Raw genomic sequence first — 19,255 nt, forward strand, 5'->3', positions numbered from 1 at the left:
AAATAATTTAACCGCTCTTAACAGCAGAGGACTCTTTCTTTGTACCAGTCGTGTGTTTTATTGGCCAGAGAGGAACGATATGCAGACTTCCTATAAAAACCTCTTGAGTAATTTCAGAAAAAAGTTTGGGTTTATGACATTTGGATCATGGATACGTTAAGGAATTGTTTTTACCAGGTGCGTAAATAGAACAGATTCCTATAGTTATTGTCAAAGAAAAACATGGATAAAGTGAATGTTAAATCTTATTTTAAGACAATGGATTGAGGAATAGCTAAAGTCTTGAAATCTGGTACAGTGAGAACATTTTACAGCTCCTAAAGAGGGCATATGGAGCAATGTCTGGCAGTGATTTGTGAGGCACTTCCCAGCCCTTTAGAATCGGGGATGCTCGACGTGAGAGAATTTGAAATGTGTGCTGGTGGGGATTGCCCAAAGAAGCTAAACTTCTCCTCCCCCCTTTTTGGCTTTGGTGAGGGAGGTGCCTGGCACCTGTGAAAATCCAGAAATACCGGCATAGCCTGTGGCTTCCGCACCTTAGAACGAAGGCTCAGATGGATGTAGTAAGGATAGCAGCAATGGGTTCCTTGGGATCCTCAGAAGTCAGTGGCTTCTGCCATATTCCTCTCTACCTCTGAACTTTTGTTCAAGCTGTTTCCACTGATGCCCACCAGACTCTCCCTGTCCTTCATACCCCAGACCAAGGCCCAGCGTGTTTCAGGAAGCCTTTTCTGGCTTTCGGCTTACGTTGATCTCTGTCTTCTGAATTCCGGGTTTATTTTTACTTAGTACCAAATAGCTTGAAAACATCTGCTTGCTTTTGAATTGCTCCCTGTATATTAATTTTGTTTCCCCCGCTAACATAACAGGCAGCAGGATATACTAATAATTCCATTTATATAACTTTTTTTAAATGAAGTAGTTTCTTCATTAGCAACTGTGTGAGATAGATAGTGCGTCTAGTCTTATTCCCAAAATACAGGAAACATAAGCCCCAGAAAGAGGAGGGTGATTTGTGCTCATTAATTGTTGGACTGGAATTCTCCTTGATCCCAAGTCCAGTGTTGTTTTTACAATACAAGTTCTTATTGATTGATTTCTGTTTTTAAAATCATTTGGATTTTGAATTTCTCTAACACATGTCACAGCTATGTCGATACATAAATATAAACAGCTTTGGATCATTAGAGAAGGTATAGACATTCAACTTCAATATCGGATCCCGAAGAGGATTAATTAATAGAAGATTCAGGATCACATTGAAACAGAATGTCAGAAAAGAAAACTTTGGTGGATATGACAAAGGAGTCTGTGAAGATGGCAGACCCTGAAACCTACCAGAAGATGGCCCCAGGAGCTGAGGGAGAACCCAGGGTGACGGCCACCAATCACTGCCAGCACCGTGCCCGTCACAGAGGGTCCTGGAGATAGACTTTCTGTCAGGAGCGGGGTGTGCTCTGGAAATCAGCTCTGTTCTACACCAGCACAAAAGGCCATTCCTGCCTCCAGGATCATCTGAAAAAGGTGAAGGGGGAGCAGTATTTGGTGCTGGGACAAAGAAGGGAAGAGGCAGCATGGTCTGGACACTGGAAAGATAATGTCTGGGAAAGGGCAGCAGCTGTTCTGTAAGATTTTGAAAAGTCCGAGAGGGTGAAGAAGGAATGTGGAAAATCCATTTAAAATCATTTTTTTCCCATTTGCTTGATCTGATACTTGGCTGAACTTTAATGGCCAGAATAGGCCAAAGTTCTGAGGCCTCTCCAGAATGGGAGTACTTCAGATCTGCCATATATACAGCATACCAGTCGTCCAGTGCAGTGAGGGAGGATCACTTATTTATTAAGCTCTACTTCTTAGCTGGAATACAGCTGCTTTTAGGATCTCCCCTAGGGAAATAAAATCTGATCCTTTAATATTTTTTTCCACAGGTCGCATCTATTTCATCTTTATATAAAATTTTAATTTACAAATTTATTTTTTATTTTTTAGCAAAAGGTTGATTTATTTAGGGCTGTAGGTTACAAACAAACTGAAGGGGGTAAAATAAGCACTGGAAGTGGCAAATATTTACAAATAATTTTTTTTCCCCTGAGGTAGTTGAGGTTAAGTGACTTACCCAGGGTCGCACAGCTAGGATTTCCTGACTTCGGGACTGGGACTCTTATCTACTACACCAACTAGCTGCCCCTACAAATAATGTTTGTTTGTTTTTTTAAAAAAGAAAAGAATGTTTTATTACACTTGCTCAAAAAATAAAGTCCCATACTAATACATTGTTCTTGGAGTTGTGAACTGAGCCAACCATTCTGGAGAGCAATATGGAACTATGCCCAAAGGGCTATCAAAGTGTGCTTGCCCTTGGATCCAGCAGTATCTCTAGTAGGCTTATATCCCAAAGAGATCTTAAAAAGGGGAAAAGGCTCATTTGTGCAAAAATGTTTGTGGCAGCCCTTTTTGTAGTGGCAAGAAACTGGAAACTGAGTGGATGCCCATCATTTGGAGAATGGCTGAATGAGTTATAGGAATATTATTGTTCTGTAAGAAACAACCGGCAGGATGATTTCAGAGAGGCCTGGAGAGACATACATGAATTGATGCTGAGGGAAGTGAGCAGAACAGGAGAACATTGTACACGGTGACAGCAAGATTATGTCATGATCAACTGTGATGGACTTGGCTCTTTTCAGGCCAGTTCCAATGATCTTGTGATGAGGAGGGCCATGTGCATCTAGAGAGAGGATTGTGGGAACTGAATGTGGATCGCAACATAGTATTTTCACCTTTTTTGTTGTTTGCTTTTTTTTTCTTCTCATTTTTTTCCTTTTTGATCTATTTTTTTCTTGTGCAGCAAGATAATAGTGGAAATATGTATAGTAGAATTGTGCATGTTTAACATATATTGAATTACTTGCCATCTAGGGAAGGTTGTAGGATGAAGGGAGGGAGAAAAAAATTTAGAACACAAATGTTTTGCAAGGGTTAATGTTGAAAATTATCTGTGTTTATGTTTTGAAAATAAAAAGCTTTAATTTAAAATCAAATATAAGTCTCAAGGCAGAATCTAAAAGCTTGGTGTTCTTATCTGACTCTGGTTTAAAGTAGGCAATCATGAGTTGAATTAAAAATTTTTCATTTCCTGGAGTTCTTTGTTACTAAAAAACAATAAACAATTTTCCCTAAATACTAATACAGCAGGATTTTCCAAAGTTAGGCAGGATTTTTGGCCGGACACCCTACGAAAGCATTATGACAATATCTCAGATTCTTATTAAACGCATGTATTTGTGACTAAGCCATTTGGCAGCTGTGTAATGCATTTTTGGTTTTAGCATTATTGTGAGTCTAGATACCTCTTTGTACATCTGGTCCAGGCAGATGTGGCCCTACCCATCCTACTCTTTCTCTTGTCCTGATTGGTGCCTTTCTGCTGTTCTTGTTGGGAGGAAGATCTTTGGCTTTTGGTGACTTTTCCTGGAGAAGGCAGAGCAGGGAGCTCTCAGCCCAACACCTTCCCCCCGCCCCCAATTTCATATCATCAGGCCTGAAGTCAGGCAAGTAGCCAAAGAAGAGAGAAACATTTTCAAATATATCATAATAAAATACAGGGCTCGGAGCATCAAAGTTAAAACATTTTCATATTGTAAATGACAACTGCCATTAGTTTTGTGGATCATGGGAGTGTAGATTTCTTCCTACTTAGAAGGGGATGTTAGGTCAGCACTCCAATCCCATTAATGTCTTAGCTGAGGAAGCTAGGTTAATATTAATATTTTATACTAGTTCTTTTGCTAAGTTGCTGCAGGGAGAACTCTTTGTAACCTTAACACTATAAATGTGGGCTTTGGACTAAAACAGTGCTCTACATAGTCACAAACTTTTTGAACCACATTTACAAAAGGTAACTGAAAATGAATTTTCAGAAGATTCAAAATAGAAAAATATCTTGGTCCTGTTCTTGTCTTCAGACTTGTGTTTTCAGATTATAATCACCAATGGTGGTAGTCAGTTTGAAAGAGTCTGGCTGAATAATTAAAAATGTAATTTCTTTGGAAATCAGACCATTGTGATCTCTATTTGGTTGTAAACCAGTTGATTCTCAGGTTGTGTCTAAGTCCCTCTGATTCCATGAAACAAATGCATCTCTAACCAAATTTTTTTTGGCAACTTGAATTAAAGGAAGAAAATTGTGTGTGTGTGTGTGTGTGTGTGTATGTGTGTGTGTGTCTGTATGTGTGTGTCTGTGTGTTTTGGTGAAATTAAATAAAAAAGTCTTAAGATCTAAACTTATGCTTGTGTGTCTTTCAAGAAATGTTATTTAAAAAAATAAAAAAGAAAAAAAAAGAAATGTTATTATTTTGTTGGGACATTGCATTTTGACAAGATGTTACCATCTTAGATTCCTCTAGCTTTGTATAAATCAGTGCTATAAACGCTGCTGATTGAGATTTTCTTCTTCTCTTTTCAGGATTTTGTTTTTGCACTGAATGTAGCCTGGATTGATCCTCCCGGGCTTCAAGAGCCCTAGGATACTGTCAGAGGTAAGCCCAATACATCTGTGTCATTGAGAATGAATGGAAAGTAAGCGCACAGTTTTCTTACCCATCATCTTAGCCATCTTACCCATTGTACCTAGGAGAGAGGCTAAGCTCTTGAATCTGATAGGCTGAAAGCACATGGGGAAATAGCCACATGGTATAGAAAAGTCAGTAGATTTTCCCCCTCCCAAAGAACGGATAACTGAAGCATGTGTGGAGGTAGGATCACAGATTTGACCGTGATGATATTTTGAGGTCATTGAGTCCCAACATCTTCATTTTATGCATCGGAAGGTTACGGCTTAGGGAGCTTTTAAGTGACCTGCCCATCTTGCAGAGGCAGTAAGGAACAGAACTAGATAGTCCTCTGACTTGAGATACAGCGTTCTTTCTCCTGGAAAAAGCCAGTGGTGAAAGAGAGTTGCAGGGATGATTGATGGGGAGGATCTTTGAGGAGGCATTGAAAAAGATCGGATCAAGGACAGAACTTCCTCTAAAACAGGAAGTAAGTAGAGAATTGGAGATGACACTGAAAAGAGCCTTGAGAAATGACTTATACATTGAATTTCATCAAGGAGGAAAGAGCCTTCCCAGCAAGACTACTGAGGTGGAAAGTTGAAAGCCATGCTCAGGAAGCAAGATGTAATCTGGTGTGGCTTGGGTACAGTTATAGGAAAGAGCAGTTAATGGGTGTGAAATTGTGTGAAGAGGAGGAGATTAAATGGAAAGCTAATACTGTGGAGGGAATAATCGCCAGGAAAACAAATTTTTTGATCCTCGCCATTGAGAGAGGGATTGAAAAGAAGAAAAGAGGCACTCTGCATAGATAGGTGCCTTAGATTGCCTCTTAGACAACAGAGCGACCTCAGAACAAATTGCAGTATAAGAAAATGATGGAATGCCCTATGAGAGAAGACTGGAGAGATCATTTCAGAGAATCCTGGGGAGTTGGAATTATGCGGCGGAGTGAGCAGAATCAGGAGAACTATTTCCTTGTCAAGGAAGGAAGGCCCGAGAATCTAACCGCCGTGTCCCAGGGACAGACAGTGAGGGATATCACTCACCTGCTGGCAGAGGGGAAAGAGACAGATGTTTTTGGACTGGCTGAATTTAGACTTGTGCTTGGTTATACTTAGTTGTTCTAGGCTTTTTTTCTTTGCGATTTTTTTAATTAAGGGGAGCAATATAGCAACAGCGATTTCCCCCCACCCACCCCGAGTGCTCCTCTTATTTTTAATCATTCCCAAGAGAAAGAGCAGGTAGTTTGGAAGGAGATGCAGACAAGCAGGGCGCTTTTGAAGGCAGCGGGTTATGTTTATTCTGTACATCCTTTCAAATAGAGTGCTGTAGCCTTGTCTGTGGGCGTGGGAATACTCCTTTGGAGGATTCAGGATACGAGCGCGCCCATGATGTCCACCTGATGCTCCGTCCCCTTCTGCTGATAGGCCTCTGTCCCAGGCCCATGGATCCCCCCAGACACTAGAGCCAGGGCTGCGGCTTTTCCAGGCCTCCTTCTCGGCCAGCTACCGCTCCCTTGCCTCAGACAGGACACACCTACCTGTTCTTCTCCCTCTCCCTGACCCCTGGAGACGGCTATTCCCACAGGTTCTTCTCCTTTCTTTATGCAGCCTCTTGGCATCCTGACCTAGCTTTCAGAACTTGGGCTGTCTCCTCTGGGATGGAGCAGTGCCGACGACTAGTGGCAGGGGGCTGAGCACAGTGCTGGGCGCTGAGAGAGATCGCCTGCCCTCGTGGGATGTGGGGTCCATTAAGAGATTTGACGCCCACAGAGGGGAGAACTTCCAGTAAAAGGCTGGAGAAATAAAGCAGGAAGCCTGGCCCAAGAGCATGGCAGAGGAAACTGAAGAGGCTGTAGAGGTGGTCGCTGCTGACATAGCAAAAGGCACGTTTAGGGGGTCCAATGGGAGCTTGATTGAGAGGACTAAAGGAACAAGGGGCTGCTGACACGGAACTGTCTAGTGGTTAATGGATAATGAAAGTGATAATGTGCATCGTAGTCTCTAGCACTTACATGCCACTCAGGCTGCCTCGTGCCTTACAGTTACTACTTGGAGGCGGGACTCCTTTCACAGATGAGAAAACTGAGGCAGACAGTGGGAGTCAGTCACATGGTGAGGATGTGTCTGAGGCAGGATTTGAACACAGGCCTACCTCACTTGCAGTCCAGCTCATTGCCCACTATACTGCTCAGCCATCGTTAAAGTTTTTCAGAGAAGAGAGCCTGAGCCTGTTTATTATCCAGAGGCAGAGGTAAGGGAGAGCTCAAACCAGAGAGGATGTTGCCGGGAGCCATGGCTGCCTCCCTGTGGACGTCTCCCAGAAGGCGAGGCGCAGCTGGCCCTTTTCCTCCGCTCTTCCTTTTGACAACTGTTTCTCTCAGCGGCCCTGTGACTCGCCTGGGTGGAAACTGCAGCGGGGCTGCTCTGGCCTTCCCTGCCCCTCAGGACTCTGGGATTTCCCAAGGGGTTGGGGAGCATCTCCCACACTAAGGCCCATTTTCTCCTCTCCCACCCACCTTGGTCTCATTCACTTAACGTGCTGCATAAATGGACTGTTAGCACCCTTTGTGTTGTTCTCTGACCAGACCAGGGACCAGGCAGACAGGGACTGACATCTTCATTTCGCTTCCCTTTTCCTTTTGTACATGCATCCAGGAATGCTTTGGGAAGGCTCCAAAGTGCCTTCCCATCTCCAGTACCCCCTCTTGCAGGCAGCCTTCTCTGCCTTCCCCAGCTGCTTCTGCTCCTTCTCTCTTCTGAACTTGTATAGACATCCGTTCCTATCCCACCTGTAGCGCTCAGGGCAGTCTGCCTTGGATTATTATTGCTTCTGTCTGCCTTTTCGCCATAGCTTAAGCTGTTTGCGGTTAGGGTCTCATTCATTATTTTTCTCCTGTAAATTATCTCATAGACCACACTATACATCTGATGCTCTCAGGATGTGCTTGTTAAATGAATGAGTGAACAGTTACCTTTTAGAAACATGGATGAAAATGTAAGCTATGGCATCTACTACTTCATCTGTTTTGAGTACATACATGTCAGATGCAAATGCATTTCAGATACTAGAATTTAAGAATTAAAAGTTGGTGACTGTTTGCCCCAGTCTATGAAATTTAGAAACCGGTATCGTGGTTACTAGATGGAAACCTTGGCTTGAGGATAATTCTGAATGTTAACTTGGTTTATTACCTCATTGGTTCTCAAATGGAGAGTTTTTAAAAATCCTTCTAAATTTTGTGGAAAATCCAGGACAGATATCACATGATGACACTTTCAGTTGGTCATCATGTATTGACTTCTGTACTGTGTGCTGAGCATTTATACGTTCAGGACTGCCCATGTGGTCAGCATTTGCCACATGTTCTGCCCTAGTGACTGACCTGTGATGAAATGATAACAGTGGAGTTAGAATTTGGACACAGACATGTCCTTAACCCTGTGATGACTTTAGCATTATTTGGCTCTTCTTCCCAGCTCTGCAAGGACCACCTTTCTTAGGTGAAGTTATTGCCTTGATCTGATACTTCTAAAACACTCAAATCCCACAGACATGCTCCCCTTATTACCTTTTCCTACCAGGGAAATATCTTGAGCCAGTATACCCAAATCCATCTTAGATGCCAGTATCCCAGGTCGTGCCTGTAAAATGGACTTCAGGAGGCTTGATCTAATTGAGAGATGTAGGGTGTGGAAAGTAGGAACGCTGGTAAAGCGGTGACCACCATGAATATGAACAGGATTCCTTGTGCACGGGAAAAGGAGCCACGTCTCGTCAGGTTAATTGGGCCTTGCTTCCCCTTAGACTTGAATTATCATCTGAGTTTTTAAAGGAAGACAGAGACATGGATTGCTGAAGAAGGAAGGGCATTTCGAATGGGGGAAGGAGGATGATTGAGTGTGGGGGACTTAAGGAGTGGATAAAGTCACCATGTTGGGGAAGAGAATTGTGGGTGAGAATGGGCAGTTCTGCTCAGTTGGAGCACAGTATACTGGAGACTAGCAAGAAATAAAGCTGGTAAAAGCTTGTGAGACAGAGTGAATGGTGGTCATAGAACTAGTATGAAGAAGGTGCCCATCTTTTGTCATGTTTAAGTTTGAAGTGTAGTTGGGACCTTTAGAATAAGATGTTCTGTGTGAAAACAGAGATATGGGGCTGAATAAAGTGGGGGAAGATTCTGGGCAGGAGATCTCTGTTTGTGAGCTCATTTAGGTAACATGTTTTATTGAATGCCTCCTCTGTAAGTAGGAGCACAATGCATATCAAAGATTCCATCCTTACCTTTACATAGCTTACAGTTTAGTTCAGCAGACACCCACACACCACGGAGGAAAGAGTAAGGGTTAAAATGGGCCTCTGGGTATAACCACAACAGAAACTGAAAGAAGGGAGAAAATGGCTTGGTTTGAAGTAGTCAGGGAAACTGCGTCCTAGAGCGATAGGGAGACTGGATCAATAGAAAGGAGTAGGAGGGAAGGCTTGGCTGATGAGGGAGCATGAGCAGTGGCAAGGCGGCAGCTGTGCCAGTCACTGCGGGGATGACTGAGCACCATCATTCATGGAGACCCTACAAGAGCTCACCTCCAGCTTGCTGCTTTGGGTCCAGCTCTGAATTCCCAGTCCCACTGTAAGAGAAAAGCACAGCGTTGGAAGGAAAGGCAAAGACTCCATTTTCTCCCTGTCATCCAGGGGCCATCCACAGAGTGGGAGTTGAAAAATAGGCCAGGGGAGCAGGTGTTCCAAGGCTGCTTGTAATATGATTGTAGTGAGCATTCTGGAAACCATCCATCGTTATCTTCAGCTTTTTTAGGCTCTTGCCATTCCTCAGTGAAACAAACTGTAGTAGTTACTGTGTGAGAATGATGTGAGGGCTTCCTGTCATCTTTCTTTCCTTGAAGGCAAACACTGGTTTGTTTTTGTCTTTTGTAAATTCAGCCCCTAGCACAGGGCCTGTCTGGAACATAGTAGGCACTTAAGCTAGTTGATTGCTTGATTGATACATGGGCACCTTATGGTGACTGGGGATTTGCCTACCTGTGGACAATAATTCTTATTGAAGACCTTGGCAACAAATTACCCAGAGATGACGTTTTCTTGTCTCTTTCATGTTGTATGGGGAACTTAAAAATTACTTGGGGTTCACATAAATAAAGGATTTATGTTGCATATTTGAATAGTTGTGCATCAGGGATTATATTTTTGATTTATTCAAAACAATAGTTTCAGAAATTTTCAAGTTTCTTGTCACTTTAATAAAATTGTAATGAACTTGTCTCATTTAACCTTTTTAGAGAAAAATTGCAACTTATGTAGTATCTTGAGCAACAAATCTATTCTACTTAACCAGGGTATGGTTTATTTTCTAAATAACACTAAAAAAATTTTTTTAATGTAACGATAGTAACCACCACATGTTTTTAACACCACCTAATGACACGCTGAGAATGTAAAGCATAAAAACATCAGCTCAAGAGGCCCAAGCAATTGAAATACTTAGCCAAATAAAACCGAAAAATCTGGCTTTGTTCGGTGCCCCCATTCCCCCGACCTCACAAAATAAACTGCCAACTAATTAAAGGCCAACACTTGAGTTATTCACAGTCCCAGGCACATGTGATTTCAGCAAACCCTTTGAAAACAACATATTCTCTTTTTGTGTGGTGATTTCATTGTGTTTTTTCCTTTCTCCTTTCTGTTTCTTTTAGGCCGTATTTGTGTGTTTCTGCAGAGTTTTGCACAGATTCTGTTCCCATGCAAACCGATGAGGGAGAAATATTGGAAGAAAGCTGCTCCGAGGTCAGTGAAGGGCTAAGAGGGTCAGTGGTTAAAGAGTTGCTCTGGATGTCGAGTGTGTTTCTGAAGGGGTGTATGTGGTGGGGAAAGCACAAGAGACCATTTTCAGTCCTGTTGGCTGAGAACGATCAAGCACCTGTTGTGGGCTAGTTGTCTTAACCTCACCTGTAGTTCATTTGTGTAGAAGGGGAACATGATGCTTTTTAAAACATAATTTGTTTTAATACTCATTTAAGATATGTTTCAAGTAAATTTTCATGGAAGAATGATCTGTTAACTTCAGACGTTAAACCAAGGTGAACCATCTCTAACTCATGGATGTTAATCACCATGGAATCCCCTTTGTGCCCAAAGTGCTTCCCTTCCTGGCCCTCAGTCTCTGCTGTAAAATGAGGGGTCTATTGGCTTACATGGCCTCTGAGGTGCCTTCCACCTCTCGACTGAGACTCCTATAGCTCTGTGGGGCTGTTTTACAGAATACCTATCGTCAGAAATATTTAAACTGCACGTTCATTTTGCCAAGCCAGATAATCTAGTTTTAGGAAAATGTAGTTGAACAGAACAATTTGGGGTTCTCTCTCCCCAAGCTCATGTCCCCCAGATTCCTCCAGTGCTTGAGGAGACCATCTCTTTGCCTGTGGAGTCTGCTCTTTTCTGGGGTCTGCCTTGGGGAATTGTTCCCTTCCTTGAAAGTATTACCTGAGGGCCTCTGAACCTGTGCTGTTAGATGCTCTTGTATCCATCCTGTCTTCAGCTGGCTAAGCACACCACCTTTGTTGTTTCAAGATTGATCGTGGCTGCACAGCATCAGAGCTGGGTGGGGAACGGGGATTTCTGCTGGGAGCCATGTAAAGCATCTGGGTCTTTCCCCTCCAAGAAATTCCTAGGGAGAATGAAACAGAACTGGGCAAAAATGGCCTGTGGAAAAGATCCTTGACTTTTGCTCTCAGAAGACCTCAGTCCCAAACTGCCTTTGGCTTTCTGCCAGTGTTACTGACCAATCACCCTTCAATTTTCTCTTTAAAATGGAGGATTTGGACCTGACGACCTCTGAAGTCTGTTCATGGGTTCAGACTTCTGTCTTCTTCTAATCAAGAATGCTCTTAGAAAGGCCAAATTGGCCCAGGTCTTTTTCGTTAACCCCATTCTGCCCCCACTCCCTGCAGCCCACATTTTTGAAAAAAAAAAATGCACTCAAGTTTCACAGATGATTAAAAATCACTCTTGGTGTTGTTCAGTCTGTGACCCCCTGAATCCCAGGCCCTTCTCACCTCCACTGTCTCCCAGTGTTTATTTCCATGACACCATCTATCCCTTTCATCCTCTGTCATCCCCTTCTCCTTTTGCCTTCAGTCTTTCCCCACATCCTCTTCTGATTACGTGGCCAGAGTCTTTAAACTCCATTTTCAGTATTTGACCTTCCGGTAAAAAGCCTGAATTAATTTTTTTATGTATTGACCAATCAGATCTCTTTGTTCTCCAAGGGACTCTCAAAAGTCTTCTTCAGCACCACAATTCAGAAGTGTCACTTCTGCTTCGCTCCACTTTTCTTATTGTCCGACTCACAGCCCAGCAGTGCTACTGGAAAAAAATCATAATTTTGGCTCTACAGACCTTTGTCAGCAAGGTGACAAAGATTGTCTAGATCGGCCAGAGCTTTCCTTCCAAAGAGCGATGTCTTAATTTCATGGCTGTAGTTGCCATCTGCAGTGATCTTTGAGTCCAAGAATATAAAATCTGACACGGATTCCAATTCTTTTCCCTCTATTTGCCAAGTGATAGTTTTAGGTTTTTTTGATATTAAACTTCAAGTCAGTTTTTACATTCTCCTCTTTCACCCTCATCAAGAGGCTTCTTAATACTTCTCCATTTAATGCCCTCAAAGTATATCATCAACATATCTAAGATTATTGATACTTCTCTTAGCAACTTTGATTCCAGTTTTTGATTCATCCAATCTGGTACTCCCTACGATGGCCTCTGTATGTAAGCTAAATAGATAAAGGGACAGTATAGAACTTTAATGAACTCTTTTCCCAATCCTGAACCAATTAATTATTCTATATTTGGTCCTAATTGTTGCTTGCGTGGCCTGTATACAGGTTCCTCAGGAGATGAATAAGATGATCTGGTTCTCCCATCTCTTTGAGGCATTTTGTTGTGATTCATGATAAATGATAAATGAATGAAATCACTATTGGACTCTTAATTTATCAATGAATATCTAGAGGAAAAAAAAAAGCCCAGAAGTAGGAGAGGCTATAGAGATGTATTCAGGAAAGATATTCACTATAACCAGGTTGCGTATCTATCAGAAACATACAAACTTAATGTTAAGAACAGGATGAAGATGACACTGGATGACAAAAACAGGGAGAGAGGGAGGGACTGGATGGAGACACTGGTGCTATATCAGGGGGTATTAGAGGGACCCGAGGAAGGACAGGAGCCCGGGGCCAGACCTGGCCATGTCACAGGTCAAGAGTAGGAGCCGGCATCTCTGTAACCCTTCCGTGGCTGCAAGGGTTCCCTCTTGTTTGGTCCTCTAGCATTTTAAGAGGGGTATACAAATGAAGGACTTGTATGGTAGTGAGGTAGGGTCTAAGAGTAGGTGGGAGAGAATGGAGAGGGCAAAAAGCAGCAGGACCAATGGGGAAAGAGCAGGAGGCAAGCATAGAACCTGGGGGGAGGAAGTAACTAAGGAAGAAACTAATCCTGGGGGTCTTTGGCCATCTGAGGTATCCCAGGAGTGCTATGGGGCACTGGGAAAGAATAAGCCCTGAGGTCAGGTATAGGCAGGAAGTAGACATAGCATGACCTAGAACAGCAGCCCACCCCTTCCTCCTCACCGTAGAGCTGGAGGGGTCTGATCCAACCTCATAAAGGGCTCCTACCCCTCCCGCCAGCCCATTTTGCAGGTTGGGACTCCTGTTTCTGCTTGTATGGAGTACTGATGGGGGCCCTGGTACTCTGAGTGATCCCTTTTTCTTTTCTTAACTTGTACGGGATGGGCATTGCCAGGAAGGAGAGATGTGAGAGAGAATAGTGGTGAAATTGATGGTACCTGGTAACTGGACTGACCAAGAGGTCGAGAGCCGGAGGTTGAGCCATGGTTGCGACCAGGGGAATCTGGGCGGATGATGGCACCATGGAGAGGGCCAGATGAGAACGCTAGGTTTGAGGGATGGAGCATGGGCCTGGGGCCATGGCGAAAGGCCGGCAGTGGACAAAGACATCTCTACAGATGCCCTAAACTCGGGTGTGACTCCAGACTCCCCAAGGAGAGGTGCGGAGACGGAAGAGCAGGACCAAGAGTGAGACCTCCCCCCTCACGCCGGAAGGCACAGATCAGTGCACCAGTCAGAAAGGAGAAGAGAAAGGGAGATGTGAGGGGAGAGAGGAGAGAGACCCCCAAAGTCCCTGTGGGATCGAGTCTGGACAAGAGAGACCCCTCAGCATGCGGTAGAAAAAGGGGGCAGAGTCTGTCTGGTCCGACTTGTTCCTAGTGACCTCATGTCTGTTCTCAGGGTTACCTGTTCTTCCTACATGCAGGCAAACCCTCTGTTGAGCAGTCTTAGCATTTTCTTGGAAAGTCTAGCATTTGATGCACTATATTCTTTTAAAATTGTTTTTCTTTTTAAGAATTAGATTTTTTTTTGGTTGTTGACATCACTTCCCAACAATACCTAAAGCCGTGGAACCCCCTTTTCTTATAAGTAGAAATGAGCAGAATAGACTGTATAACCCACTCCCTTCCCACTAGCCCTGCCTTTGCTTCCCATGATTTACTTTGGGGATAGAAATCAGATGTGTATGTTGCTTTTGCTGCTGGAAAGGTCTTGACAATCAGCTGTCCTCCAGCTAGACTTAGCACCCCAAGGATACCTCCTGGCCACTGGTATCTTTCCCAGTGGAGTGGAAGCTTCTTGAGGACAAAAGTGTTGTCTTGGTCTCTCAATACATCCCTTGCCACCTAGTCAGTAAGCTCAATAACTGTTAAAGTTCATTCTGACAGTAAACACCATTTTATGGCTGTAGCTCCCATCTATTTAGCTGAGGAAGACAGGTTTCCTCTTCAGCTCTGTAGAATCAAGTAGGGTCATTGTATTAATCTGCCTGTTAGTGGTTTTCCTTTAGATTATTGTGGTTTGGGACCTCATATTCTTTTCCTTCCTGAGAACTGAGAACAGTATTGCTGTTTCCTCTCATAGACGACCTCTTTCATTCTTCCCAGTTCCTCAGAGATTGAGACCAGTTTGGCAGTGGAATCTCCAAATTCAGGTAATTTAGCAGGCGTTCTTTCTCTCCTCCCTTTTCTTGGGTTTCAGATACTCCATGGAAGTTTCTGTTCCTTTCATTGCAATTTTCAGGTTATTCTCTTTTCAACAACACGGATTGATGGCCCCAAGCACCAGCTCTCTCCCTGCTTCGTGTTCTTGTCTCCCAGCATAGTTATATTTTCATCACCTTACTAACCTCAGCTTGTTCTGCCTTTTAGCTTTTCTGATGATATTCATATCTTCTCTTCTTTTCTCTTTGACTTTTTTACTCATTTCATCTTGACTACATTTTATTTTGTCATATGAGCTCCCTGATAACGACATGGCTATTTGTTTCTTTAGACTTCCTCTTCCTCTTGGTAGGGTTATTCACAATTTTCTTATTTTTTAAAATTTTTTCATTCATGTCTTTTATTTTCACCTTACTTAACATTTCTCAGTATTTTTTCTTCTTCTCCTCCCTAAGAGCCAGAAATCCAATTTTTAATCAGAATTTTAAAAGAGGGGGGAACAAAATTGTTTAGCAATACTAAGCCATCTAGTATTAGATGGGATGTCCTGCTCACCATCCCTGCCTCCATAAGGAAGAGGTGTGGGGAGGCTGCATTCTCCTATCACTGCCTCTAGATGGGCCAAGCTCTCTGAAATCTCACCCTGCTCATGTTAGGCAATTTTGTTCCTATTCTTTCATTTACATCAGTGTGTTCCTTCTTATTGTTTTCCTGCTTGTGCTCACAGAAGGCTTTCTAGTTTCTTTGAAGTTATCAATCATCATTTCCCCTTCTAATTGGAGGTCTTAGGGGAATCTAAAACTCAGCATGTCCAAAACAGAACTGGGGATCTTTCCCTGAAAATCTTTGCCTCTCCCTGGCTTTCATCATTGTAAAGGATGGCCACCATCTTCCTTCTTCTCACATAGACCCTCAGTCTGGCCGTCCTCCTCGACTCCTTAGTTAAACTCACTTCACATCACTAGTCTTTTGTCCAATTTTGTTTTTCTGACTTCACGATATATAGGTATATAGAGATAATTATCTATCTATCTCTGTATGTAATCAGAGAGAAAGATGTTCTGTCTCTCCCATATCAACTTCCCCCAAATTGAGGATGAAAGAAAAATAAAATCCTGTTACAAATACATATAATTTTTTCCTTTCTTGTCCTTTCTTTTTCTTTCCTCCTTCCTTCCCTTCTCTCCTTCCTCTCTTTTTGGTTCTTTTTCCCTTTTCTCAATTTTATCTCTCCCTTCCCTTTCCTTCTCTCCTTCCCTCCCTCCTTCCTTTCTTTCTTCCTTCAGTTTTATTTCCATTTCCCAACTGTCTTCCTATTCCTCTCTGCTTAACCCACTGAACAGGCAGAAAAATAAAACTCATTAAAATATGTATGATAGTGAAAAACAAAATCTCACATTAACCATGTCTTTAAAAATAAAATAGAATAGATAGCTTCAAGCTGCACTCATGAGTTCATCAGCGGGCTTGTTGAGTTCAGTGGAATTTTGGTTGGTCATTACATTGATCAAAGTCCCCAAGTTTTTCGGATGCTTCCCTTTTTGATATTATCATAGAAATTGTTCTCCTAATTCTACTCACTTTATTTTACATCAATTCATATAAACTTGCTCGGGTTTCTCTGAAATCAACCCCTTCATCATTTCTTGCAGCACAATAGCATTCAATCAGTTTTGTGTCCCATAATTTGTTTAGCTATTCCCCATATGATAGGCACCTTCTCATATCCTCATTTTTTGACACCTCAAAGAGAAGGAGATAGTTTTAATACTTTCATTAGAATTGTTTTACTTAGAATTGATTCCTTTCTTCATATACCCTCCCTCAATTTCTTCTCTCTTCTCCCTTTACCCTTCTGTCTCCACATTGAGTAAAATACATTACTTTATTCAGCAGAGATTGAGACTGTGTGTGTGTGTGTGTGTGTGTATTCTTCCCTCCTTTGACCATTCAGATAAGAGTGAGACTAGAGCATCAGAGTGGGTCCCTGCTATATTTTTTCCTAGTATTCTCCCATCTTAACTCCTTTTCCCAGGAATTTTCCAATCCAACTTCCCACTCCAGTCTATCTTCCATCCAGCAGCCAAAAATGATTTTACTAATGTGTAAGTCTTGCTAAATAAACTCCAGGATCAAGTCTAAATTCATCTGTTGGCATTTAAAGCTGTACTCATCCTGGGTCTCTCCTATCTTTGCAAACTTACTGTGCTTCTCTCCACACGCTCTGTGATCAAGCTACACTGGATCCCATGATTTGCACCAGCCACCCTTCATACCACGGTCTCCTCTCCAACTCTGAGATTCTCTAGTTCCCTTCAAAGTTCACCTCCAGTTCCTCTGTGTTGGGATACCCTTTCTTTCTCACCATTATCCCCTTCCCTCTGAGATTACCTCATTTACCCTCTATAGCCCTTGCATATGCCCAGTGAGTTGTTGACATTTTGTCTTTTCCATTAGAAGTCAGAAACTTTATTTTTTGCCTTTCTTTGTATTCCCGGTGCTTAGCCATTGCCTGGCAGATAATAAGTGGATAATAAATGCTTATCAAGACAAACAGTTTTGACTTAGGCACTCTGATCAGTGCAGTTACTTGCCATGATTCCAAAGAAGTGATGAAGCAGGTCCTTTCCTTCCTGATAGAGAAGTCATAGACTCTAGAAACATAATTTTTTTGGATATGGCCAAATGTGGAAATTTGTTTTGCTTGTCTGCATTTTTATACAGGATTTTTTTTTTTAATGAGAGTGGGAAAATGGAAGAGAAGGGAAACAATTGCTTATTAATTGAAAAGAAATTAAATAAAAACAAAAAAATTTCTTGTTGACTGATATTCACATTCAATAATCTGTTTTACTACAATTGTTTTCAGTCCTTGGCTGCTATAAATATTTTGATGTATACAGGAGTTTTCTTTTTATCATTGAACTCTTTGGAATTGATGCCTCACAATCCATTTTAGTAATTTTCTTAGCATAACTCCAAATTATCTTGCAGAATGGTTAGGCTAATTTATATTTCTGCCAATAGTACATGAGTATGGCTACCTTTTCACAAACCTTCCAACATTTACATTTCATATCTTGGCCAATTTTCTAGGGGAGAGATTTCTCTTAATATTAGTGAGTTGTGTTTTTATATGAGAATTTTTTTTGAGAATTAAATGTCTTTTAATTATTTGTCTAGTTACTAGGGAATGGCCCAGCTGTACGTATTTGGAATATTACATCCTTCCTTATCAAAGATGTTTGATATAAAGAATTTTTTCTACTCAGTCACTTTCCTTCTCATCTTTTGCTCATTGTTGAATCATTCACAATTTTGTTGTCAGAAATTAATTCTTAAGAGTGCCTCATCCCTCTTTGAGTAATTTTTTGTCTTAGATTCAGAAGTCCTGGAACCATACCTCTTTGCTATCAGAATATTTGGGATACATTTCCATTGAGGAAATATGTCAGACTGTGTAATTTTCCACCCCCTTAGTATCACTTCATCTAGGATGACATGGTTGAACTCCTTGTAAAAAGTTTCTGGAAAAAAAAAAGACCTATTCTAAGCACAGACTTGAGAGTAACTCTTTAATATTAACAAAAGCATCTAATGATTCAAACTCTAAGTGTGTATTAATGCCTATTGTATACTGGGCTCTATGTTCAGGATTAGTGATAGAGGCAAAAGCTCTCCCAACCTTTCCTTCCAAGAGTTTAGCATTTACGTTCTAACGGGTGGGGAGGACACAGAAGATGCATCCATAGGAGAAGAGAATTGGGAGAAGATGGTTCTTAAACTGAGTCTCGAAGAAGTCCTTGTGACTGTAAGAGGCAGAGATGAGTAGAGGAGATGGGGGGAGACAGGCAGTGCAAAGGTTGGGAAACGGGACATGGAGGAGGGGGATGACATGAAGTCCACTGGTGGTGGGTACCATCGGTTTTTTCAGTTCTTTGACCATACGAAAAAGAACTGTAATAGACATTTGTGCACAGAGGGGTCCTTTTCCTTTTTCTTTAATCTCTTTGAGGTGTAGACCTAATAGCAGTGGACCAAGAAGTATACATTGAATAGTGATTTTTCAAAATCTTATTCAGAATTACTACAAAATTTATAAAATATTTGAGAATCAGCCTACAAAGGAACTTAAAAGATATATAAATATACATATACATATATATATATATATGTGTGTGTGTGTATGTACATATATATGTAAAATACAACCTCTTAGAGGAATAAAGGCATCTTTAAAGAATTGTTTACTGTTATGGTCAAGTCATACCAAAATAATGAAAATGACAATATGACCTAAATTAACTGATCAGTTTAGTGCTTACCAATCAGATTCCTTGAGGGAGTCTTAAGAACTTGGCACAATGAGTATAGAATTTGTTAAGTATTCATAGTCAAGAATCTCAAGGGAAATAATGGAAAAAGCATGAACAAAGGGGCATGAGCTTATCGGGCCTGAAACTCTGTTATATAGCAAACTCTGTTAGTAAAAATAGAAAAGGAAATCAGCAAATAAGAGAAACGCCTGGAAACTGTAGCCTGGTGATAGCAAAGCCCATAAATTAAGGGAAAAGTAGCACCTTGCTCTAGTGCTTCTCAGCTAGGTGACCAAGGG

The 19,255-nt window shown here is 41.8% G+C and overlaps 1 protein-coding gene across 4 annotated transcripts in view; it reads left to right on the forward strand.

Annotated features, from left to right (window-relative positions):
- Positions 1 to 19,255, forward strand: part of TNRC6B (trinucleotide repeat containing adaptor 6B) — a 220,184-nt gene that overhangs the window by 34,029 nt on the left and 166,900 nt on the right. Inside the window, exons 2-3 of one of the 4 annotated variants that reach the window (XM_051962078.1) lie at positions 4,466 to 4,538; positions 10,262 to 10,352. In XM_051962078.1, coding sequence (XP_051818038.1) covers positions 10,308 to 10,352 — 45 coding nt within the window. In that variant the 5' untranslated portion in view covers positions 4,466 to 4,538; positions 10,262 to 10,307. Of the gene's footprint in view, positions 1 to 4,228; positions 4,539 to 10,261; positions 10,353 to 19,255 lie in introns of those variants that run through there. The other 3 variants (XM_051962079.1, XM_051962077.1, XM_051962083.1) reach the window with 3 other exon arrangements.

This window comes from Antechinus flavipes, chromosome 5, assembly GCF_016432865.1.
Source record: "Antechinus flavipes isolate AdamAnt ecotype Samford, QLD, Australia chromosome 5, AdamAnt_v2, whole genome shotgun sequence".
Classification (NCBI taxonomy): domain Eukaryota; kingdom Metazoa; phylum Chordata; class Mammalia; order Dasyuromorphia; family Dasyuridae; genus Antechinus; species Antechinus flavipes.